Raw genomic sequence first — 25044 nt, 5'->3', positions numbered from 1 at the left:
AAGCCAATTAACCTACAAACCCGTACGTCTTTGGAGTGTGGGAGGTAACCGAAGATCTCAGAGAAAACCCACGGGGAGAACGTACAAACTCCGTACAGGCAGCACCCGCAGTCGGGATCGAACCCGGGTCTCTGGCGCTGTAAAGCAACAACTGCGCCACCGTGGCTTCTCCCCGTAACCTCTGACACCCATGCAGCTCCCTCTCCTTAAAATTTCCCTCTCCCCTGACTCTCCGTCTGAAGTTGATGTCTCACTGTGTCCCATTGAGTAACTCCAGCGTTTTGTGTCTGTCTTTGTTAGAAACATAGAAATTAGGTGCAGGAGTAGGCCATTCGGCCCTTCGAGCCTGCACCGCCATTCAATATGATCATGGCTGATCATCCAACTCAGTATCCCGTACCTGCCTTCTCTCCATACCCTCTGATCCCCTTAGCCACAAAGGCCACATCTAACTCCCTCTTAAATATAGCCAATGAACTGTGGCCTCAACTACCCTTTGTTATCCTGTTGTTAACCAGCATCTGCAGTTCCTTCCTACACAATGTGTACTCTCTGCTCACTTGCTGTGGTGGGTAGGGATAATGAAGTTCTTTGTCATTTCCGTTGCCTCGGGCACACAATTATCCCGAGGAACTTCACGTGGAAGTATTTGTTCACTCCCTCTCTACCCCAGTCCAATGTTTCCACAGTGTTCAATCATTGCCCCTTGCTGCTAATAACATTGTGCAGGCACACTATTATCTTTTTCTGTCTTTTAATATATTAAAACTAATAAGCAAGTCTTTGAAGTAACTTCATTATGAATGTTCATTTGAATTTCTCCTGGATTACTCAATGCAGAGCCAGGAAGTTACTCTTCAATTGCTGAAGACTTTTCCGACATTTGAATTGCCAAAAGGAAATGATTTTGGCTAAGAAACGACTATTATATTAAAACCGGTGATCTGTTTTGAAATGGCGAAGGGTGCAACTGCTCAACACACAACAGAGCCTCTTGATCCAGATCCAAGTGTTTAAGAAGGAACTGCAGATGCTGGAAAAATCAGAAGAAGGGTCTCGACCCGAAACGTCACCTTTTCCTTCACTTCATAGATGCTGCCTCACCCCGCTGAGTTTCTCCAGCATTTTTATCTACCTCTGGATCCAAGTGGTCTGGAAATGGATCACCACATTCATAACAAAAATAATTGGTCATAGACACAAAATGCTGGATTAACTCAGCGGGACAGGCAGCATCTCTGGAGAGAAGGAATGGGTGACGTTTCGTGTCGAGTCTGAAGAAGGTTCTCGACCCGAAATGTCACCCATTCCTTCTCTCCAGAGATACTGCCTGTCCCGCTGAGTTACTCCAGCATGTTGTGCCTATCTTCAGTTTAAACCAGCATCTGCCGTTCCTTGCTACACAAGAATAATTGGTTCCCCGATGAGGACATGTATGTAGATGCACCTGTTTGGGGGAAAATTTGACCTAATGAGTTTGCCACTCTATAAATAATAAATTAACAGGAGACAAGTGTGAGCTTGGATTTTAATTGCTATGATAATTTGTGCATGAGGCTGTTCAACCAAGCATCTTCAGGTTTATCATTAGTGTTGATCAGATGCAGTCTTCCTGGAGAAGTGTGCATAGATTCCTCGCATCCACCTCCACAAGGTTTCTTCTTCTTCTGCTTTCGTGTGGCGTGCACAGCCTAAAGCTGTTGGACAACTTGTTCTATTTGATCTTCCGTTTGTGCACGTCGAGTTGATTGCATTAGTCGAAACAGAGCGGACCACGTGAAGGTTGCAATCTTCCACCCCCTCCACAAGGCTGAAGAGTGAAGAATGGGTCAGGTCTTAAACAAGACTCCTGTCCTGAGAAGGTCTTCCAAAGGATAAATGTCCTATACCCATCAGGGGGGAAAGCTGTACACTACCCTTCACTGGTCTCATAGAAACATAGAAATTAGGTGCAGGAGTAGGCCATTCGGCCCTTCGAGCCTGCACCGCCATTCAATATGATCATGGCTGATCATTCAACTCGGTATCCCGTACCTGCCTTCTCTCCATACCCCCTGATCCCCTTAGCCACAAGGGCCACATCTAACTCCCTCTTAAATATAGCCAATGAACTGGCCTCAACTACCCTCTGTGGCAGAGAGTTCCAGAGATTCACCACTCTCTGTGTGAAAAAAGTTCTTCTCATCTCGGTTTTAAAGGATTTCCCCCTTATCCTTAAGCTGTGACCCCTTGTCCTGGACTTCCCCAACATCGGGAACAATCTTCCTGCATCTAGCCTGTCCAACCCCTTAAGAATTTTATAAGTTTCTATAAGATCCCCTCTCAATCTCCTCATGGCCTTCTATTGCTCATTGCTGGCAGGCATAACTCCTCATAACCCTGACAATCACCCTCACTTTAAGTTGACCCGTTAAGTGGAGCATTGGCACTTGCTCGGGTTCCTCAATCACTAGAGCAAGTAGTCCTTGGGGCATGTTGCAATCTGCCATGTGTTTGAAGTGCAGCAGCAGGTGGGTGCAAAGTGTTTTCCAATAATAGCAGTTGAAATGAACACCAATGTCTCATTTGCTTCCAAACAGCTGGTTGCTGGGGGAAGAAAGAATTGGGACATACTGGCTGCTATAATGCCAATGGAATGATCTGCAGCGGAGGTTTTGGGCGTTGGTCTATCCCTCAACAAGTCTTGGCATGAACCCTTTTCGTTCACGGGTCTTAATCATGGAATTATACAGCACGGAAACAGTCCACTTGTCCACACCAACCAAGATGCCCCATCTAAACTAGTTCCACTTCCCTGCGTGTGGCTCGTGTCCTTCTAGTCAAGTCAAGTAGAGTCAATTTATTTCTATAGCACATTTAAAAACAACTCTCGTTGACCAAAGTGCTTTACATCAGTGCAGGTACATAGATCTAACATAAATACATACTTACAATACATACATACATACATACATACATACATACTGCGCTCCCTCAGAGGACCTAAACCTTTCCTATCCATGTATTTCATGGTCTTTCATTTCTTGCTTGCGACTTCAAGTTAAGACTTCATTTTATCCAACTCTACTGCACTCTGATAGACACAATGCTGGAGCAACTCAGCGGGACAGGCAGCATCTCTGGAGAGAAGAAATGGGTGGCGTTTCGGGTCGAGACCCGACTTCAGACTGAAAGGCACGGGAAAGGGAAACGGGAGATATAATCGATGATGCAGAGAGAGCGAGAGAACAATGAATGAAAGATGCAGAAACGTAACGATGATAAAGGAAACCGACCATTTTGAACAGGTTGCTGGGTGAGAACGAGAAGCTGGTGCGACTTGAGTGGGGGAGGGATAGAGAGAGTGAGAAAGAGAATGCACGGGTTAATGGAAGTTAGAGGGATCAATATTCATACCACTGGGTTGTAAGCTGCCCAAGAGATGCTGTTCCAACAATTTGTGTTTAGCCTCCCGCTGACAATGGAGGTGGCCTAGGACAGAACGGTCAGTGTGGGAATGGGAAGGGGAATTAAAGTGTTTAGCAACCGTGAGATCAGGTAGGTCCAGGCGGACTGAACGCAGGTGCTCAGTGAAACGATCGCCCTCTACTGCACTTTATACCATGGGAATATGATACATGAATTGAATATTTTTCCATTTTCAAGCAACAATTTATATTGGACCGGGATTATTCAAATCTGTTTTCTCCTGCAGAGAATTGATCTCTTGTGTTTGTGCGGAAAAGCAATGACAGAAAATATCCGACTTCTTTAATGAAGCCAAGATGGCTTTCTAACTTGATAGAGGACAGGGAGAGGAATCTCCTATCTTGGAGGCAGATGTTTTGATTTGACTGCAGAAAGCAGTCAGCAGTTAGACAGGCCCTTTGTTATAGTCCTTGCAATGTCCTTAAACAATTGGCCTCTTGTTATGAATTCATGCAGATTAGATTTCTTTGTAGACCAAATCATCACTCCCAGCACCAAAATAAAATGGTTTATCAAGTAATGCAGGCTAGATGCCCATCGTGGGTTTGTAAAACTTGTTGGGTTTTGAATGACCTCGAAATAAAAGGAAAAGGAGCAAACTCTGAAAGCGGACAATGTAACCTGCCAAAATGAACCCTTGGACTCAAGACAAGTCAAGTCAAGAGAGTTTATTATCATGTGTCCCAGATAGGACATGACATTAGTCCTATGGCTGTGAGGAAGAAGCTGTTCCTGAATCTGGATGTTGCAGATTTCAGGCTCCTGTACCTTCTACCTGATGACAGGGGAGAGATGAGTGTGGCTAGGATGGTGTGGGTCCTTGATGATGCCAGCAGCCTTTTTGAAGCATTGACTGCGATGGATCCCCTCGATGGCAGGGAGGTCAGAGCCGATGATGGACTGGGCTATGTTAACAACTTTTTGCAGCTTTTTCCGCTCCTGGACGCTCAGGTTGCCGAACCAAGCCACGATGCAACCGGTCAGCATGCTCTCAATACAGGCGTCACCCCATGTGTCGCCTGTTTGGTCGTGAGTAGTCGCCCAAAGAGTCGTGCCTTTTTCTGGTCGCCGCTGGACATTCAACATGTTGAACATTTTCGGCGACCTGCTGCGACTATGACGGGTACCGGCAGTTGCCGAGAGGAATAGATTGGGTAAATGCACACTTTTGTCCAGAGTCTGCTAATTGAGAACCAGGGAACGTTAGTTTAAGGTGAGGGGTGAAAGATTTATGAGGTGTAATTTTTTCACACAGGTTGGTTGGTGTATAGAACAGAATAGTTGAGGCAGGTACTATCGCAACGTTTAAGAAACATTTAGATAGGATAGGTTTAGAGGGATGTGGGCCACAGGTAGGTGGGACTAGTGTAGATGAGGCATGTTGGTCGGTGTAGGCAAGTTGGGCCGAAGGGCCTGTTTCCATGCTGTATGACTCTATCATATAAATATTTTTGAATAACGAGGAGAGGAATATTTCCCTAAGTCGCAGTTTTGGTTTGTGAATGTGCAGCTGCTGTCTAAATCCAGAAGGACACGCACATTTTCTTTTTTAAAAGGGTCACTGTATATTTTTTTGTGTGGCCTGATCTCCCTCAGGCTGTTACTAACTGATACTCGGGTTTTTATTTCTCGAAGTTGCTGGGTTCTCACATTTCTCAAAGTTGCCTCATTGAAAACAGATGGTTGCTTATCACCTTCCCTTTTCCCACCCTGGCATCCCAGATGCAGAATCAGTTTGTTGTCACATATTCCCAGACCCTCCAAGTTGCTGATGTAGATCAGACGAGACTGCAATGGAGTAGCTCAGTGGGTCTGGCAACATCGCAGGAGAACATGGATAGGGCTCTCTATCCATCATGTGTAGGAAGGAACTGCAGATGCTGGGTTAAACCGAAGATAGACACAAAAAGTGGGAGTAATTCAGCAGAACAGGCAGCATCTCTGGAGAGAAGGAACGGGTGACATTTCGGCTCGAGATCCTTCTTCAGTCTAAAGTGTCAAGTCAAGTCACTTTTATTTCTATAGCACACTTAATAAACAACTCTCGTTGGCCAAAGTGCTTTACATATTATCGTCCAAATAATGTTACATGCGACTGGATGGCTTGTGAACAAGGCTGCTAATTTCACTGTGCAGTAGTGAAAAGCTCTGATGGTTCAATGATTTATGTATTTTGTTCTAAAAGCAAAAACTGTGCATGGTGGTGGAAGTCTTTGAAAACAATTGCTGTCAGCAAGACGAGTTGACGGTCTTTCATCGGAGTGACAAAGTTAGCAGACAAAATATTTTGCAGTCTAGAAGAACAGGAACAGAGGGGAGTGGACGTGGTGGGAGGGTCCATAGAAAGCATTTTATCAAGATGCATCACGGCTTGTTTTGGGAACAGCTCCATCCAAGACCACAAGAAATTGCAGCGAATTTGCAGCCCAGACCATCGTACAAACCAACCTCCCTTCCATTGACTCAATCTATACCTCACGCTGCCTCGGCAAGGCCAGCAGCATAATCAAGAACGAGTCGCACCCTGTTCTCCCCTCTCCCATCGGGCAAAAGGTATAGAAGTGTGAAAACGCACGCCTCCAGATTCAGGGACGGTGTCTTCTCAGCTGTTATCAGGCAAATGAATCATCCAACCACAGCCAGAGAGCAGTCTTGAACCACTGTCTACCTCAATGGTGACCCTCGGACTATCGTTGATCGGACTTTGCTGGCCTTACCTTGCACTGAACGTCATTCCCTTCTCACATATCTATGCGCTGTTAATGGCATAATTGTAATCATGTATTGCCTTACTGCTGAGTGGATAGCACGCAACAAAAAGCTTTTCACTGTTCCGTGGTACACGTGACAATAAACTAAATTGTAATGTAGAACAGTGGGTCTTCTGCTGATTTTGGTAGGGAATCTTGGACAAGCAGCGAAGATATCCTGCTTGGTACTGAAATGTTCATTAGCAATGCTACAGTGGCCTATCCTAGGGTCGACGCTAAGCATGTCTACGTGGCAGTACATACCATTGAGATGATGCCGTTTGTGATTGTGTGGCTGCTATGAATTATCCTGATGTTGGGCTAATGTTCATCATTATTAGATTAGCTCTTATGCAACACAAAACCTCCGTGAATTCCCTTGTCCATAACTCATCAGCTAAAATGTTGGTGTCTCCGAATAGATTTTGCACCATTAAATAACTTGGTCACAGCTCTTGGTCAGCGTATCAAAATGTATAAATGGCCAATTTTAGATGTCTTGTCAATAACAGTAAGAAAGGATCGGGGGAAAAAAAAGTGAGATTTCTTCTCCTCTGTTTAATTATCGGTTATCTTTTCAAGAAATGAGTTTAGTTTAGAGATGCAGTGTAGAAACAGGCCCTTCGGCCCGTCGAGTCCGTGTCGACCAGCGACCCCCACACGCTAACGCTGCCCTACACACACTAGGGACAATTTTACAATTTTACCAATGCCATTGAAGCCAAAACCTGCACGCCTTTGAAGTGTGGGAGGAAACCAGAAATCCCGGAGAAAACCCACGCAGGTCACGGGGAGAACGTACAAACTCCCTACAGACAGCAGCTGTAGTCAGGATCGAACCCGGGTCTCTGCTGCGGTCAGGCAGCAACTCTACCGTTGCACCAACGTGCCGCCCATTTATTGTAGCTGAGTGTCAAGAGGGCTCCTACTTATTGTTCAGAAGCCATGGTTCTGAGTCTGTGTGCTTGTGGGGATGTTTTCAGTATTTACTCACACTACTTTAACTCTACGGCCAAAATTGCTTCTCCAGTTAAATAGACAATAGGTGCAAGAGAAGGCCGTTTGGCCCCTCGAGCCAGCACCGCCATTCAATGTGATCATGGCTGATCATCCACAATCAGTACCCTGTTCCTGCCTTCTCCTCATACCCCTTGACTCCGCTATCTTTAAGAGCTCTGTCTAGCTCTCTCTTAAAAGCCTCCAGAGAACCAGCCTCCACCGGCCTCTGATGCAGAGAATTCCACAGATTCACAACTAAATGGCTTCTCCCTTATTCTTAAATTGTGGCCCCTGGTTCTGGACTCCCTCAACATCGGGAACATGTTTCCTGCCTCTAGCGTGTCCAAACCCTTAATAATCTTACATGTTTCAATAAGATCCCCTCTGATCCTTCTAAATTCCAGAGTACACAAGCCCATCCACTCCATTCTATCAACATATGACAGTCCTGCCATACCGGGAATTAACCTGGTGAACATATAAGATTGTTAAGAGCTTGGACACACTGGAGGCTGGAAACATGTTCCCGATGTTGGGAGAGTCCAGAGCCAGGGGCCACAGTTTAAGAATAAGGAGTAAGCCATTTAGAATGGAGACGAGGAAACACTTTTTCTCACAGAGAGTGGTGAGTCTGCGGAATTCTCTGCCTCAGAGGGCGGTGGAGGCAGGTTCTCTGGATGCTTCCAAGAGAGAGCTAGAAGGGCTCTTAAAAATAACAGAGTCAGGGGATATGGGGAAAAGGCAGGAACAGGGTACTGATTGGGGATGATCAGCCATGATCACATTGAATGGCGGTTCTGGCTCGAAGGGCCAAATGGCGTACTCCTGCGCCTATTGTCTATTGTCTAACCTACACTGCACTCCCTCAATACCAAGAGTGCCAACTTGGTTAGCATGGACAGAGTGGGCCATAGGACCTGTTTCCATGCTGGGCGCCTCAGATTCTAAATGTCCAAAAATGTAATCATCTTGAAAGGAGTTCTGAAAGGCTGCATTTCCATTTGACCAAATAGTTTTGAACCATTTTGTAATTCAAAAACAAAGCTTTTATTTGTAAACTTTTCATACTTTGGTGGAGTTTTCTGAACAAAATACAAAATCCACCACCTTTTCCTTCCACTTCAATTTGTGCACCAGCTGTTTTTCTAACTTCAGTTAAACAATAGCTTATCTGCAATGTCTTTCGGAGATGTGCAGGAAAGAACTGCAGATGCTGGTTTAAACCGAGGGTAAGCACTAAATGCTGGACTAACGGGCCTGTCCCACTGTACGAGATAATTCAAGAGTTTCCCCTGATTCGAACTCGGAGAATTACGGCACTAGCCATTCGTAGGTACTCGGGGCTCTCGTGGACATTTTTCACAGTTACCGCGTTTCCCGAGTACCTGCCGCTAGCGTTACGAGCCGCTACGAGACATCCATGAGCTCCGACATATTTGATTTTTTTTTTCAACTCGGGAGTGCTCTTGAATTATGTCGTGCAGTGGGACAGGTCCTTAACTCAGCCGGGACAGGCAGCATCTCTGGAAAGAAGGAATGGGTGACGTTTCGGGTCTCCAGAGATGCTGCCTGTCCTTCAGAGATGGATTGTTTATTGTATGGATTGTTTTGCTGTAAGATGCTCTTTTATTTTTGTAATAGGTCAAATGGCTGGAACAGCAAGTTGCGAAAAAAAGAACAAAGCGTGATACTTACATTGAGCCAAATGACCCCAAGTTTTCACTGCAGTGGTATCTGGTAAGTAATAATGGGGAGTCTAGGACCAGAGGGCACAGTCTCAGAATAAAAGAACGTACCTTTAGAATGGAGATGAAGAGGAGTTTCTTTAGCCAGAGGGAGGGTGGTGAATCTCATTCCACAGGCAACAGTGGAAGCCAAATTTACTTTAGAAGCACAGTGTGGGAACAAGTCCTTCGGGCCACCGAGTCCACACCGACCAGCGATCACCTGCACACTAGTTCTATAATACACACTGGGGACAATTTTACAGAAGCCAATTAACCTACAAACCCGCACGTCTTTGGGATGTGGGAGGAAACCGGAGCACCCGGGGGAAACCCACGCGGTCACAGGAACAACATGCAAACTCCACACAGACAGCACCCGTAGTCAGGATTGAACTTGGGTCTCTGGCACTGGAAGGCAGCAATGCTGCCGCTGCGCCACTGTCATTGGGTATTTGTGAACCTGGAGAGGTGGGCCTGGATAGAGTGGTTGTGCAGAGAATGTTTCCATTAGGGGGAGAGCAATGGACCAGAGGGCACAGCCTCAGAATTAAAGGACGTACCTTTAGAAAGGAGATGCGGAGGAATTTCTTTAGTCAGAGGCTGGTGATTCTGTGGAATTCATTGCCACTAATGGTTGCGAAAGCCAAGTCTTTGGGTATTTCTTAAGGTGGAAATTGACAGATTCTTGATTAGTAAGGGTATAAGGGTTGTGGGGAGAAGGCAGGAGAATGGGGTTGAGAGGGAAAAATAGATCGGCCGTGATCAAATAGCAGAGCGGACTCGATGGGCCGAATGGCCTAATTCTGCTCCTGTGTCTTTATCTCATGTTCTAGTTCAGGGGTGGGGAACCTTTTCATGTTGGAAGGTCGCATTAAGTTAGCTGTAATCGAATAAGGCTGCACCCAAGAAACTTCAAGTTGATATGGGATTATTTTGTTGAATCTTCTTTTACTCTTTGGTATTTTAAATACGTTCATTTTAAGATTAAAATAAAAATAATAAAAGACGAACAAAAGCATATTAATAAAAATAAAAGGATTTGTTCTACAAAATTTGGATTCATTCAAAATGCCACACTTCTAGGTCATTAAGTCCGATTCAGATTCAGATTCAGATTCAATTTTAATTGTCATTGTCAGTGTACAGTACAGAGACAACGAAATGCTAAATGCATTTCGTTGTCTCTGTACTGTACACTGACAATGACAATTAAAATTGAATCTGAATCTGAATCTGAATCGGACTTAATGACCTAGAAGGCCGCATGCAGCCCTAAGGCCTCAGGTTCCCCCACCCCTGTTCTAGTTATTCCTGCATATGCTGGAATTGAGCTGTCCTTCTGTCCCCATGAGGAGGGAAAACAGCAAGACACGCTCAAATTATGAAAGAAGAGCTTTGTACAGAATTGTTGAGAAATTCAAGAGATTGTTGTCAGAGAAAACTCTGAGGTAGAAAATTCAGAGAAAATTCCACCAGCCCGCGCCCATGCTTGTCTAATGTTGAACACATGATTTGGATTTGAGATAGAGTCGTGTGTCTTCTGCTGAAGTGGGTTCGTAACTAGCCATCTTATTTCCCAGGTTACACAAAAAAGCTGGAGAAACTCAGCGGGTGCAGCAGCATCTATGGAGCGAAGGAAATAGGCAACGTTTCGGGCCGAAACCCCTCTTAAACACATCTTATTTCCCATTTTGGACAAGCTGTGATGATATTCAGTTTGGTGCAGAATTGGTTGCTAGCAGTGCAACTCTTGCATCACTGTGGTAAAGGATTCCAGCTAAAGGAACTGCAGCGTGTTCTAAGAAAACTAGACGTTGCAGAAGGTAGAAGTTGCAGAACTGGTTCAGAGGCAAAGATATCGTGGCAAACAATTCAGACGAGCTTGAAAACAATTGAGTGAAGTTGGTGAATCGGTGGAATTCACTGCCACAGACGGCTGTGGAGGCCGTCAATGGATATTCTTAAAGCAGAGATGGATAGATTCTTGATTAGTACGGGTGTCAGAAGTCATGGGGAGAAGGCAGGAGAATGAGGAAGGACATCCTTGTGATTGAGGCAGTGCAGCGTAGGTTCACGAGATTGATCCCTGGGATGGCGGGACTGTCATATGAGGAAAGATTGAAAAGACTAGGCTTGTATTCATTGGAGTTTACAAGGATGAGGGGGGGATCTTATAGAAGCATATAAAAGGACTGGACAAGCTAGATGCAGGAAAAATGTTCCCAACATTGGGTGAGTCCTGAACCAGGGGCCACAGTCTTAGAATAAAGGGGGGGCCATTTAAGACTGAGGTGAGCAAGTGCTTAGAGAAATATTTCGCTTGGGTGGTTTACATCCCAGCGGTAACAGTGACTTCTCTAACGTCATATAGCCCTTGCTTTCCCTCTCTCTCCATCCTCTTCCCCTTCTCAGTTCTCCCACTACTGTCTCCGACTACATCCTATCTCTGTCCCGTCCCCTCCCCTCCCCTCCCCTGACATCAGTCTGAAGAAGGGTCTCGACCCGAAACGTCGCTCATTCCTTCTCTCCAGAGATGCTGCCTCGCCTGCTGAGTGAGGCAGCATTTTGTGTCTACCTTAGAGAATTGATGCTCGCTTCAACAATGTAACCATCCCCTTAACTCTGCTACTAAACAATAATTGACGCCTTTATTTATTAGTTTCCAGCCCTGAACCTTCCCATGTTAATGAATATGTTACAAAGAATTCTGTAAAGCTTGACCTTGTAAATAGTGTTGCTACTCAGACAAACACAACGGGGATTCAGTTGTGTGATTTTTAAACTGCTTTTGGTCTGTTTTGTGCATGGTGGGGAAGTTTGGCTCCTCGCCAGTTCAGAGATGCAGCTCAGATTGCTTAGTTTAGTTTAGAGATTCAGCGCTGAAACAGGCCCTTCGGCCCATCGAGTCTGCACCGACCAGCGATCCCCGCACATTAACACTATCCCACACACACTGGGGACAATTTACACATACACCAAGCCAATTAATCTACAAACCTGTACGTCGTTGGAGTGTGCGAAGAAACCGAAGATCTTGGAGAAAACCCACGCAGGTCACGGGAAGAACGTGCAAACTCCGTACAGACAGCACCCGTAGTCAGGATCCAACCCGAGTCTCCAGCGCTGCAAGTGCTGTAAGGCAACAACTCTACTGCTGCGCCACCGTGCTGCCCTAATGCTCTAATAAAACCTTTTAAGATCAACCGTATGCAGGCATTGGTTCCATATTGTTTATTTGTTGGGTTAGCTCTGACCCGCTGGAAACCGGAGCTACTGGAGTAAAACCACGTGGTCACGGGGAGAAGGTACAAATTCAATACAGTGAGCACCCGTAGTAAGAATCAAACCCGGGTCTCTGGCATTGTAATGCGGCAACTCTACCACCGCGCCCCTCTGCTGCCACCACCACGTGCTACACTGCTGTACGATAAATTGTCCAAAGAAACCCTTGAGTTAAAATGCAATTGGTAAATGAACAAACTCTTTGGTTTCTGGCTCCGGCTGCAAATCTCACACACGCTCCCGACCTCTACCACATACCAGACTGGGTATCCAGCCACAGTCTAGGCTCTGACTGTAACTGCTCCAAACAGTGCCATTTCATCCTGTTGCACTCTGCGACCCCATTGGGATATACCACACTAATCAGTAAGCCAGGTATCACGTTATCAGGATTTCTGAACAATCAGATGCTGAATTATCAGAGTTTTGCTCGCCTGTGCTGAAATTTAAACTTATTGGAATGTTTTCCACTACTTAGGAACTTTTCAAAGGGGATCCCAAGACTCGAGTAATTAGAGTATACTTTTCGAAAGAGCAAAGCTTAAAGGGCCTGTCCCACGGTACAAGTTCATTCCAAGAGCTCTCCCGAGTTTTAAATAAATCAAACTCGTGGCAAGCACAGAGAATGAACGTAGCGGGTACGTCGGAGCTCGGGGACGTCTCTTAGCGCTAACGTCAGGTACTCGGGAAGACTCGCTAATGGCAGGTAAGCACGGGAAGACTCGTGAAGATTTTTCAACATGATGAAAAATGTCCACGAGGGCCCCGAGTACCGACGACCGTAAATCTGCGAGTACGAATCAGGGCAAACTCGGGAGAGCTCTTGGAATGAACTCGTACCGTGGGACGGCTTTAAGGCTTCATTCAGTCCACGTGCTATCAAAACGGTTCTTCAAGTTTAATATTATTCTGTGTTTTTTATGTTTAGCATAATTCAAATCGTCATGACCTGAATGTGCAAGATGCCTGGAGACAAGGTTTCACAGGGAAGGGTGTGGTGGTTTCTATTCTGGATGATGGAATCGAGAAGGATCACCCGGACTTAAAAGATAATTATGTAAGTGGATGTATTACATTCTTGCTACAGCAACCGATTCCAAGATAAGGTTGACCAAAATGTAGATAAAAATGCATCTATGGAGCAAAGGATATGGCGACGTTTCGGGTCGAGACCCTTCTTCAAACTGATGTGGGGGTGGGTGGGGGACGGGAAGAAGCAAGGAAGATGCTGAGACAGTGGGAGAGCTGGGAAGGGGAGGGGAAGGAGGGAGAAATCAAGGACTACCTGAAATTGGAGAAGTCAACATTCATACCGCTGGGGTGTAAACTACCCAAGCGAAATATGAGGTGCTGCTCCTCCAGTTTACAGTGGGACTCGCTCTTGAAGATTCCAAGATAATGATCTTTTAAGGAATGCTGCTGAACAAGGTTGCTGGTTTAAAAAACAAAAAACATCGCAGAATCGTCCTAAAATACAGCTAGGGGAAAAACGTATCTTTAAAACTTGCTAATCATAAACCAATGAATAATTCAATCATGTATAATGTTTCTTCCACGTAAAAATCAAGCCCAAAGTTAATCCTTTTGCATAGAAGTCCATTTTATCCATTGTGTTTTAACTGGCTCCAAACAATCCTATTTTCCCAGGCACTTCCCTGTAACTTGTTCTGATTTAAATACCTATCAACATGCTCATTCTCATGCCATCCGCCCACATCAGAGGCAATTTAGTAACCAATTAATCTACTTGACATTGCTCAAGGGCAGAGCACATCACTGTCATCCCAGCAATGTAGAAATAATAAATAAAATCCAGTCCGTTCAGTCCATAAAGGCAAACATTAAAAAATTGGCAGGTTACACAAAAAAGCAGGAGAAACTCAGCGGGTGCAGCAGCATCTATGGAGCGAAGGAAATAGGCAACGTTTCGGGCCGAAACCCTTTCGGCCCGAAACGTTGCCTATTTCCTTCGCTCCATAGATGCTGCTGCACCTGCTGAGTTTCTCCAGCTTTTTTGTGTAACCTGCGATTCTCCAGCATCTGCAGTTCCCTCTTAAACATTAAAAAATTGGCATCTGATTTGATATTGGAACCGGAATGGACTTTACTGTCAAATGAGTTGGATGAGAATCTCGCCCTCCCTCCTCCCCGCTCCACCCTTTGATTTACCTCTGATGAAGAGATGTGGAGGCATTGATTGCCAGACCTCGGGACAAGTTGTTGCCACAGGCATCTGACATCTGAGCAACTCCCAAAGTGATTGATTGAAAGACACAGCATGGAAACAAGCCCTTCGGACCATCGAGTCCACGCTGACCACCGATCACACTAGTTACTTACTGCCTATGATGCCTCCTGGCATGTAGGGCAGCAACGAAGGTCCTCTACTCCTGTCTGTTCTGGGCTAGCTCCTGAACACTACCCCCAGGTCAGGTCCATAGTCCTTGTCCCTTCCGGTGTCCAGTGCAGGGCTATTAGAAACATTGAAACATAGAAAATAGGTGCAGGAATAGGCCAATCGGCCCTTCGAGCCTGCACCGCCATTCAATATGATCATGGCTGATCATCCAACTCAGTATCCTGTACCTGCCTTCTCTCCATACCCCCTGATCCCCTTAGCCACAAGGGCCACATCTAACTCCCTCTTAAATATAGCCAATGAACTGGCCTCAACTACCTTCTGTGGCAGAGAGTTCCACAGATTCACCACTCTCTGTGTGAAAAATGTGTTTCTCATCTCGGTCCTAAAAGATTTCCCCCTTATCCTTAAATCTTATTAAAATTATAAGAACCTTATTCTTGGGATGCTGTACATTCATCCTGGCACCGGTCGATAGCCCTGGAAGTCCATCACGCCCAGCAGTGTAGATTCCTTCAGTTGCTGTTTCCTTAACATATTTGTTTTACGAGGCAGGGTTGTTAGCCCTAGTGCTCAACCTCCAACCTGGAGGACCAGTGGATCACTCTTCGTCTTGCCTCGACCCTTCGACCCGTCCAGCATGGGAGACCCTAACAGGAGACAAATCTCCCGCTGGCGTAGCTCTGGGGGTCACTGAGACACACGACCACGACCAGGTTGCGATCCAACGGGGATTCACACTAGTTCCATGTTATCTCGCTGTCGAATGGTTCCATCTCGGATGATCTCACCGATAAATCGGTTACTAAGCATCAGCTCAGGAATCGGAACAATGTTCAATCCTTTGCCCGTCTTGAAGTGTTCTGTAGCGAGAAAGAGAGACAAGGCAACTAAAGCAGTCTTTTCTTTCCCTCTTGTAGGATGCTGACGCCAGTTACGATGTGAACAATGAGGACTCTGACCCTCAACCTCGTTACACACAGCTGAATGATAACCGGTGGGTTATTATATTGAAAGACCTGCTTGAAATGGAGTCTGAAGGATGGTGGTGGCAGCATTGGGGAGAGGGGGGCAAGATTGTACTTGATGACGAGCTCAGTATGCCGATAATTTAATATTTCCTCAAGCGAAACCCTGCATTTGATCACCTGCACATAATTTCTACACCAGGTTTGCTGCAGGAAGAAAACATTAAAGATGGACACAAAATGCTGGAGTAACTCAGCGGGACAGGGACAGCATCTCTGGAGAGAAGAAATGGGTGACGTTTCGGATCGAGACCCCACTTCAGACCCGAAACGTCACCCATTCCTTCTCTACAGAGATGCTGCCTGTCCCGCTGAGTTACTCCAGCATTTTGTGTCTATCTTCGGTCTAAACCAGCATCTGCAGATCCTTCCTGCACATCAGTTTAAAAGGTCCTATTGGTGTGAATGACAGGACTCCAATGCGAGCAACGCATCAAATGGAGACCTGTGTGGGAATTGGGGCATTTTACGAAATTTTGAGTCTCTTTAGATTCGAGATACAGGCTTTTTGGCCTACTGAGTCCGCGCTGACCAGCGATCGCCATGCGTACTAGCACTATTCTACACACAGGGACAATTTATAATTTTACTGAAGCCAACTCACCTACATGCAGGTACAGCACGCAGTGAAGAAAGCGAATGGCATGGTGGCCTTTACTAACAAGAAGAATTGAGTATAGGAGCAAAGAGGTCCTACTGCAGTTGTACAGGGCCCTGAGACCGAAGGGCCTGTTTTTGTCTTGTGTGGTTCAGTTGCGGTGGTTCAGATGTTGGTGCAAATGTGAAGACAGGGTTGAAGATGGGACTGAAGCGATCGGAGTGGTGAGGTGCAAATGTATTTATCGAAAAACACCTGTATATGTAAATAGTTGCATCCATGATTTACAATGTTCTTGTGTTTTCCATTTCACAGGCACGGAACTCGTTGTGCTGGGGAAGTCGCTGCTGCTGCGAACAATAATATATGTGGCGTGGGGGTGGCCTACAATGCCAAAATAGGAGGTACCTTCAACGATTCTCTTCCAATCACTGCGTAGTGCTACCGAGGTATCGGAGGTTACGGGGAGAAGGCAGGAGAATGGGGTTAGGAAGGAGAGATAGATCAGCCATGACTGAATGGCAGAGTAGACTCGATGGGCCGAATGGCCTAATTCTGCTCCTATCACTTATGAACAGCATTCCACTCAAACTGAAAGCCCAATTCATGTCATAGGAGCAGAATTATGCCATTTGGCCCATCAAGTCCACTCTATCTCTCTCCCTAAATGCTATTGCTTTTCTCAAGATAGACAAATCTCAAGATAGACAAATGCTATTCTCCTGCCTTCTCCCCGTAACCTTGGACACCCTTGCTATCCAAGAACATGTCTGATGTCCACTTTCAGAAATACCCAGACGTGGCCTCCACAGCCGTCTGTGGCAATGAATTCCACAGATTTGCCAGCAACTGACCCAATTATTGACTAATATCGATAAGTTTGAGGAATCATTATTCTATATAAACTTAGCAAGAAGTAGGAAATTGGTTTACATTTTCCTGTTGCACTCAGTAAGGTCAGTGGCATTGATGGCCTCCTGACTTGGTCAGAGAGAAAGTCGTCAGGTCAAACAGCACGGAAACAGATCCTTCAGCCCAGTTTATCCATGTCAACCAAGCTAGTCCCATAGCCCTCTAAACCTTTTCTATCCATGCACTTAATAATGTTGTTATTGTACCAAGTGCCTGTTAGATGTTATTGTTGTCTGACTTGTTAAACAATGACTCATTTAATTCCCTTGAGATGACTGGGCGTTAATGGCAAGGACAATATGATTGCCCTTCCCCAGTTACATTCCTTAAAGTATTTCCTGGAGTGTTGCGGCGCCTAACGGCAGCGGCTCGACTGCAGTCCGTCTGTCTTTTTTTTAATTTTTATCCCGTTAGATGTATGTTTCTGGTTCTAGTTTTTATTATTTTTTAGCTGTGTATATGTGGTGGGGGGTGGGGGAAACCGTTTAATCTCTTCCCTGTACGGGGACCAGACTTTTTCCCTGTCCGGTCTCCGGTGTCGTTGGGCCTAACATCGTGGCCTCCAACCGGAACCAACCTGAGGGCTCCAGTCGCGGAGCCTGCGGACTCGCCATCGTGGAGCTGGCCGACTTCAGAACGGGAGAGCTGTGGTGGCACGCGGCTGCAACCCGACTTCGGAGTTTCGGAGGATCCAGCTGCAGGCCCGGTGGACAGGAACAACGGGAGCTCAAGGGTCCCTGGTGGGAGACTGCTTTTCGGAGCTCCCGCAACGGCAAATTCTCCCGCTGGAATCGCGGGGTTTAAATGACTCGGAGCGGGATCTAACATCGCCCCGCGCGGCTTAAACGGCCGCGGGACTTACCATCGCCCGCCGGGGGCTTTAACATCGGGAGCCCCAGTCGCCTCAACCCTGCAGTTGGACTGCTGGACCGCGGGAGAAGAACAAAGGGAAGAGATAAGACTTTTGCCTTCCATCACAGTGAGGAGGTGTTGGAGATTCACTGTGATGGATGTTTGTGTAAATTGTGTTAAGTGTGTGTCTTGGTTTTTTTTTTTGTAATGTCATGAAATTTTGTTCAAACCTTGTCTGTTTGAATGACAATAAAAGGCATTCTATTCTTCTTTTTCTATTCCTGAACCTCTGCAATGTATTGGTGAACTTTTTCCCAATGACGTTCCAGAATTCAGATCTAGCCAGGATAAAGGATTGGTAATATTGCAGAGGACATAGCTCCTGATGATGCTGTTCACGTGTCTATAAGGCAGGAGCAGAATTAGGCCATTCGGCCCATCGAATCTATTGTGACTGATCTGTCTTCCCTCTCAACCTCATTCTCCTGCTTTCTCCCATCTCATTTGACACCCTTACCAATCAAGAACCTATCAATGTGTTTAAGAGGGAACTGCAGATGCTGGAAAATCGAAGGTAGACAAAAGTGCTGGAGAAACTCAGCGGGCGCAGCACCATCTATGGAGCGAAGGAAATGGGCAATGTTTAAGGGTTTTGGCCCGAAACGTTGCCTATTTCCTTCGCTCCATAGATGCTGCTGCACCCGCTGAGTTTCTACAGCACTTTTGTCTACCTAAGAATCTATCAATCTCCGCTTTAAAAGCACCCAATGGTTTGGCTTTCACAGCCATCAGTGGCAATGAATACCATAAATTCACCTGAAATTCCTCCTCATCTTTCTAAAGGTACGTCCTTTTAGCCTGAGGCTGAACCCTCTGGTCCGAGACTCTCCCACTAGTGGCAACACCCGCTTCACATCCACCTTTTCTGGGCCTTTCATGATTCTGTAGCTTTCGGTGAGATATTCCGTCATCCTTCGAAACTCCGGCATGTACAGACCCCAGAGCCTTCTTGCTTTTGTTTTTGTGGAAGGTAGATATCAGATTTGGGAAGTGCAACTGAAAACAAAACCCTGTGAAAATATACAATGTGATGAAATATAGCGATATGATGATACTTTATTAGCCAAATATGTTTTGCGACCTTCGAGGAATTTGATCTGCGATACAGTTATACCAATAGAGAGCAACAAGACGCCCAAATAAATGTTTAACATGAACATCCACCACAGCGACTCCCCCCATATTCCTCACTGTGATGACAGGCAAAACAAGTTCAATCGCCTTCCTTTCTTTGAGTTTTCCCCTTGATTCAAACTCGGAGAATGTCCGTAGGAGGCCGTAGATATTTCGTAGCAGCTCGTAATGCCAGCCGTAGGTATTCGGGGCATCAGGTAAGTCGGGACGTTTTTTCCGCATGTTGAAAAATGTCCACGAGTAAATAAATAACCCCGAGTACCTACGGCTGGCTATTACTGTAATTCACCGAGTTTGAATCGAGGAGAAAACTCGGGAGAATTTGTGAGTAACTCGGGGAAAGTGGGACAGGGGCTTAAAGCTTTCTTCCACAGTAGTTGGTTCAGCCATTTGTTGTTTGGGACTCTGTAGGTGTGCGAATGTTGGACGGAGAGGTGACTGATGCGGTCGAAGCCAAGTCCCTCAGCATGAATCCACAGCACATTGACATCTACAGCGCCAGCTGGGGCCCGGAAGATGATGGGAAGACAGTGGATGGGCCCGCTAAGCTCGCACAGGCAGCATTCTTCAAAGGCATTACTCAGGTAAAGTGCATGCTGCGTTTCTGTGGAAGGTGAACATCAGCAGGTCTGGAAAATATAACCTCCAAAGAATTACCCAGTCACTAAATTAGCTTCAGCTTTGGAGGGCGGCGCAGCGGTAGTTACAGCACCAGAGACTTGGGTTTGATCCTGACCACGGGTGCTGTCTGAACGGAGTCTGCACGATCCCGCCATGACAGTGTGGGTTTCTGCCGGGAACTGCGGTTCAAACGCCGCACAGGTTTGCAGGTTGATTGGCTTCGGCAAGTTGTAAAATTATCCCTAGTGTGTAGGAAAGTGTCAGTGTACGGGGTGAACTGGTGGGCATGGACTTGGTGGGCCGAAGGGCCTGTGTCTGCACTGTATCTCTAAAGTCCTATCTAGGGTTGGGGCGGGAGGTCTAAAGGGGCTGTCCCACTGTACAAGGTAATTCAAGAGCGCTCCAGAGTTTAAAAGAAATCAAACTCGTGGTAAGGACGTAGAATTACGTAGCAGCAACGTCGGAGCTCAGGGATGTCCCGTAGCGGCTCGTATCGCTAACGGCAGGTACTCGGGAAACGTGGTAACTCGTGAATTTTTTTCAGCACTGTGAAAAATGTCCACGAGAGCCACAAGTACCTACGAGTGGCTATTATCGTAATTCTCCGACTTTGATTCAGGGGAAACTCGGGAGAACTTTTGAATTACCTTGTACAGTGGGACAGGACCTTTAGTGTACGGGATGAACTGGTGGGCCGAAGGGCCTGTGTCTGCACTGTATCTCTAAAGTCCTGTCTAGGGTTGGGGCGGGAGGTCTAACTTGCCTGTTGGTTGAATGTTTGCAGGGACGCGGAGGTCGCGGCTCGATATTCGTGTGGGCCTCTGGAAACGGTGGTCGGGAGCGGGACAGCTGTAACTGTGACGGCTACACGAACAGCATTTACACCCTATCCATCAGCAGCACCACGCAGAACGGCAACGTGCCCTGGTATAGTGAGGCGTGCTCCTCAACGCTCGCTACCACCTACAGCAGCGGAGAACAATTTGAAAAGCAGATTGTAAGTAATAGTTCAAGGCAAGACCAAGTGCTGGAGTAACTCAGCGGGACCGCCGAATAAACCCGCTGAGTTGGTCCAGAACTTTTTTTTTTTTGGGGTAAAACCGCATCTGCAGTTCCTTTTGTCCGTAGATAGACACAAAAAGCTGGAGTAACTCACCGACCGGGTTAGGCTGCATCTCTGGAGAGATGGAATGGGTGACATTTTGTGTCAAGTCAAGAGAGTTTATTGTCATGTGTCCCAGATAGGACAATGAAATTCTTACTTTGCTCCAGATTTTGATGGTGATATAGAGAGCAATATGAATGAAAGGTATGCAAAAAATAACGTTAGAGTCCACAATGGTCCATTGTTGGCTGTGGGCCGTTGAACCACCTTGTACTTAACTGTTATCCCATGATAAAGTTTACAAGATTTTAGATTCATAAAAATGTTGCACTGTCTGGGGTGCTTGAGTCGTGAGGAGAGGCTGGGTAGACTGGGACTGTTTCCCTGGAGTAGACGTGGGGTCATGGATAAGGTGAGTGGTCTTTTCCACACGGTTTTGGAGTCCAAAGCTGGAGGGCATGTGAGAAAAGCATTTAAAGGGGTTCTGGTGGGTGTATGGAACGAGCTGCCAGAGGAGGTAGTTGAGGTAGGTGCAACAAGAACAGTAAATTTGGCCAGGTACACAGATAAGCCACCATATCTGGAGAAGATGGATAGGCGAGCTGTTGGGCATGAACGAGCAATGGGCTGCACATCTCTGCTTCTACGATTACTAACTGGTGGGTGATAAACGCAGGGTTAACTTGGCTGCAACTCAAATCCAGCCTGCAAACGGTTTTGAGCCTTTGTGAAACGGCCACGAATGTGGACAATTATTCAGATTTCTTGCCAAACTGGTGCTTTCTGAGGAAGCAAGATATTTTTTTTAACGGCGCAGTGGCGCAGCGGTCAAGTTGCTGCCTCATGGCGCCAGAGACCCTGGTTCGATCCTGACTACGGGTACCGTGTGTACGGAGCATGTACGTTCTCCCTTTAGTCGCATGGGTTTTCTCCGAGCGCTCGGGTTTCCTCCCGCACTCCAAGGACGTGCAGGTTTGTAGTTTAATTGGCTTCGGTAAGTTGGCCCTAGTGTGTGTGTGTAGATTAGTGTACGGGGTGATTGCTGGACTCAATGGGCCGAAGGGCCTGTTTCCGAGCTGCATGTTGAAAGTCTAAATGCTCACCAAAGGCGTATCTGCTCATTAGGACACAAAGTCTAGGTGGAACCTGCTGTTTAAAAGTTGTGGTGATTGCAGAATGAAAGCACTTTGATCTCATTCCGACCCCATGCAGCGTAATCCCGAGTGTGTTGTTAATTAATAGCAGCTAACGTAAAGCAACTGTTTGACTCAATCTGGGTCCAAAGACTCGTTAGTGTTGGGTCATCAGATGGGCAGGAAGGAGGAGACGGAATCAATGGGGCATGTCTGCTCAAATGTCTTTTTTTTGGTGTTTTGTGATTATGGCAGAAAATGTAACGTCTGAAACAGAGAATATTGTTTCTCATCTTAGCTTGAGACTATTGCAGACAGACCCACTGTGCGTTTCCAGCAGGTTGCCTGTTTTATGTTGGGATCTTACAACTCGGAGCCAGTTTCCAACGTCTGACTGAACTTGCAAATTCTGGTTGTTTTTATACCTCGTTAACAGATGTTCCTTGTGATTCTGCCCGCCCAGGTCACCACTGATCTCAGACAGAAATGTACAGAGTCGCACACTGGCACGTCAGCTTCAGCTCCGCTTGCTGCTGGAATCATTGCCCTGGCATTGGAAGCAAAGTAAGCAACATGGAAGATTCCCTGTGGCGGCTGCCGGCATCTGTTTCTTGTAGCGGTCTGCCAGTTTTGTATTTTAATAAATGCATTGCTGTTTCCAACGGGCGGCACGGTGACATCGCGGTATAGTGCTTACAGCGTCCGGAGAACCGGGTTTGATCCCGACTACGGGTGCTGTCGGTACGGGGCTTGTTTGTGGTACCAGACTGATTCCTGGGATGACCAGACTGATTCCTGGGATGGCAGGACCTTCACATGAAGAAAGACTGGATAGACTCGGCTTGTACTCGCTAGACTTTTAGAAGATTGAGGGGGGATCTTATAGAAACTTACAAAATTCTTTCTTAAGGGAAGAAGGGTTTCGGCCCGAAACGTCGCCTATTTCCTTCGCTCCATAGATGCTGCTGCACCCGCTGAGTTTCTCCAGCAATTTTGTGTACCTTCGATCTTCCAGCATCTGCAGTTCCTTCTTAAACAAAATTCTTAAGGGGTTGGACAGGCTAGATGCAGGAAGATTGTTCCCGATGTTGGGGAAGTCCAGAACTAGGGGGTCACAGTTTAAGGATAAGAGGGAAGTCTTTTAGGACCGAGATGAGAAAATCTTTTTTTACACAGATAGTGGTGAATCTGTGGAATTCTCTGCCACAGAAGGTAGTTGAGGCCACAGTTCATTGGCTATATTTAAGAGGGAGTTAGATGTGGCCCTTGTGGCTAAAGGGATCAGGGGGTATGGAAAGAAGGCAGGGGTGGGATACTGAGTTGTATGATCAGCCATGATCATATTGAATGGCGGTGCAGGCTCGAAGGGCCGAATGGCCTACTCCTGCACCTATTTTCTATGTTTCTATGTTTGTTCTCCCCGTGACCTGTGTGCGTTTTCTCCGAGATCTTCGGTTTCCTCGCACACTCCAAAGTAGGTTCATTGGCTTGGTAGAAATGTAAAATGTCACTGGTGTGTGTAGGAGAGCGTTGGATGTGCGGGGATCGCTGGTCGGTGTGGAAGGGCCTGTGTCTGTACTATAGTTCTAAACTAAAAACAATCACATGAAAAAGACACAAAGCGCTGGAGTAATTCAGCGGGCCAGGCAGCATCTCGATGGGCCAAATGGCCTAACTCTGCTACTATGTCCTATGATCTTGTGATCCCTGGATAATGCCGATGGGTGACTTTAGAAAAGCAGTGTGGAAATAACCCCTACGCCCACCAACTTAGTGCCGACCAGCGATCACCATGTACACTAACCTGGCGGTTGTAATGCAAGGTGCTGCATGTCCCGCCAGGTCAGCGCCCAATTTTGTGTCTATGGTGGTCCGATCGATCTGTCGACTGCCCTTTTGTAACGTGATCCCATCATTCAAGATTCACTCTCTTGCTACCACCATCGCCGGCTCCCTCAGCCCATCCTTCTCTCCGCATCTCCAGTCCTCGGGGGACGAGCTGGGACCAGCTCAGTGGCTTCCCTCTCTAGGCAATGGCCCTACGTACTTTCAATAGATCACCCTTCATCCTTGTAAACTCGGTAGAATAGAAGTCCCAACGTTTTCCGCCCTTTGTGACAAGAGTCACCTCCCATCCCTGGATCCGAGTGAATCTCTTCTGGACTGCCTCCAATGCTAGCACGTCATAAACTAGGGGACCAGAACTGTACACAAAGCCACAGGTGCGGCTCACAAACGCAACTGTAACAGTACTTCTCTATTTTTATACTCCATTCCCCAGGCAATAAAGGCCAGTGACCCATTTTCTTTCTTAATGACTTGCTTCACCTGCATGCTAACTTCACATTTCCTGCACAAGAACACCTAGATCTCTCTGTACTTCTGTTATTTACTTTCTCTGACCATTGAGATCAGAGTCTGCTTTTTCATTCCTTCTACTCAAATGTACAACCTCTCACTTTAACCTATGATGAGAGTTGGTCGGCACTGGGGCCTGTACTTGCTGGAGTTTGGAAGAATGGGGGGGGAGGGGGGGGGGGGGGGGGGGGGGGGGGGGGGGACCTCATTGAAACATACAGAATAGTGAAAGGCTTGGATCGAGTGGATGTGGGGAGGATGTTTCCACTAGTGGGAGAGTCTAGGACTGGAGCTCATAGCCACAGAATTGAAGGACGTTCTTTTAGGAAGGAGATGAGGAGAAATGTCTTTAGTCAGAGGGAGGTGAATCTGTGGAATTCTTTGTTGTCCCATATTGGCCTCGTCTGCTGCCCAATTGCACTCTCCATCTCCTCTCTCTCTCCACCTCCTGGTATTTGGTTCCTACTAGAAACATAGAAAATAGGTGCAGGAGGAGGCCATTCGGCCCTTCGAGCCAGCACCGCCATTCATTGTGATCATGGCTGATCGTCCCCTATCAATTACCCGTGCCTGCCTTCTCCCCATATCCCTTGACTCCACTAGCCCCTAGAGCTCTATCCAACTCTCCATCCAGTGATTTGGCCTCCACTGCCCTCTG

At 46.6% G+C, this 25044-nt stretch overlaps 1 protein-coding gene across 1 annotated transcript in view; it reads left to right on the top strand.

Moving 5' to 3' along the window:
* The window catches only part of furina (furin (paired basic amino acid cleaving enzyme) a), a 107675-nt gene that overhangs the window by 60417 nt on the left and 22214 nt on the right, over window positions 1-25044 (top strand). The window contains exons 3-9 of the mRNA XM_055662599.1: window positions 8859-8954; window positions 13155-13283; window positions 15506-15582; window positions 16527-16615; window positions 19581-19753; window positions 20575-20787; window positions 22492-22592. Coding sequence (XP_055518574.1) covers window positions 8859-8954; window positions 13155-13283; window positions 15506-15582; window positions 16527-16615; window positions 19581-19753; window positions 20575-20787; window positions 22492-22592 — 878 coding nt within the window. The remainder of the gene's footprint in view (window positions 1-8858; window positions 8955-13154; window positions 13284-15505; window positions 15583-16526; window positions 16616-19580; window positions 19754-20574; window positions 20788-22491; window positions 22593-25044) is intronic.

This window comes from Leucoraja erinacea, chromosome 36 (assembly GCF_028641065.1).
Source record: "Leucoraja erinacea ecotype New England chromosome 36, Leri_hhj_1, whole genome shotgun sequence".
Lineage (NCBI taxonomy): Eukaryota > Metazoa > Chordata > Chondrichthyes > Rajiformes > Rajidae > Leucoraja > Leucoraja erinaceus.
The sequence above is the reverse complement of the archived record's forward strand: the minus strand, read 5'-3'. Positions and strand labels throughout refer to the sequence as shown.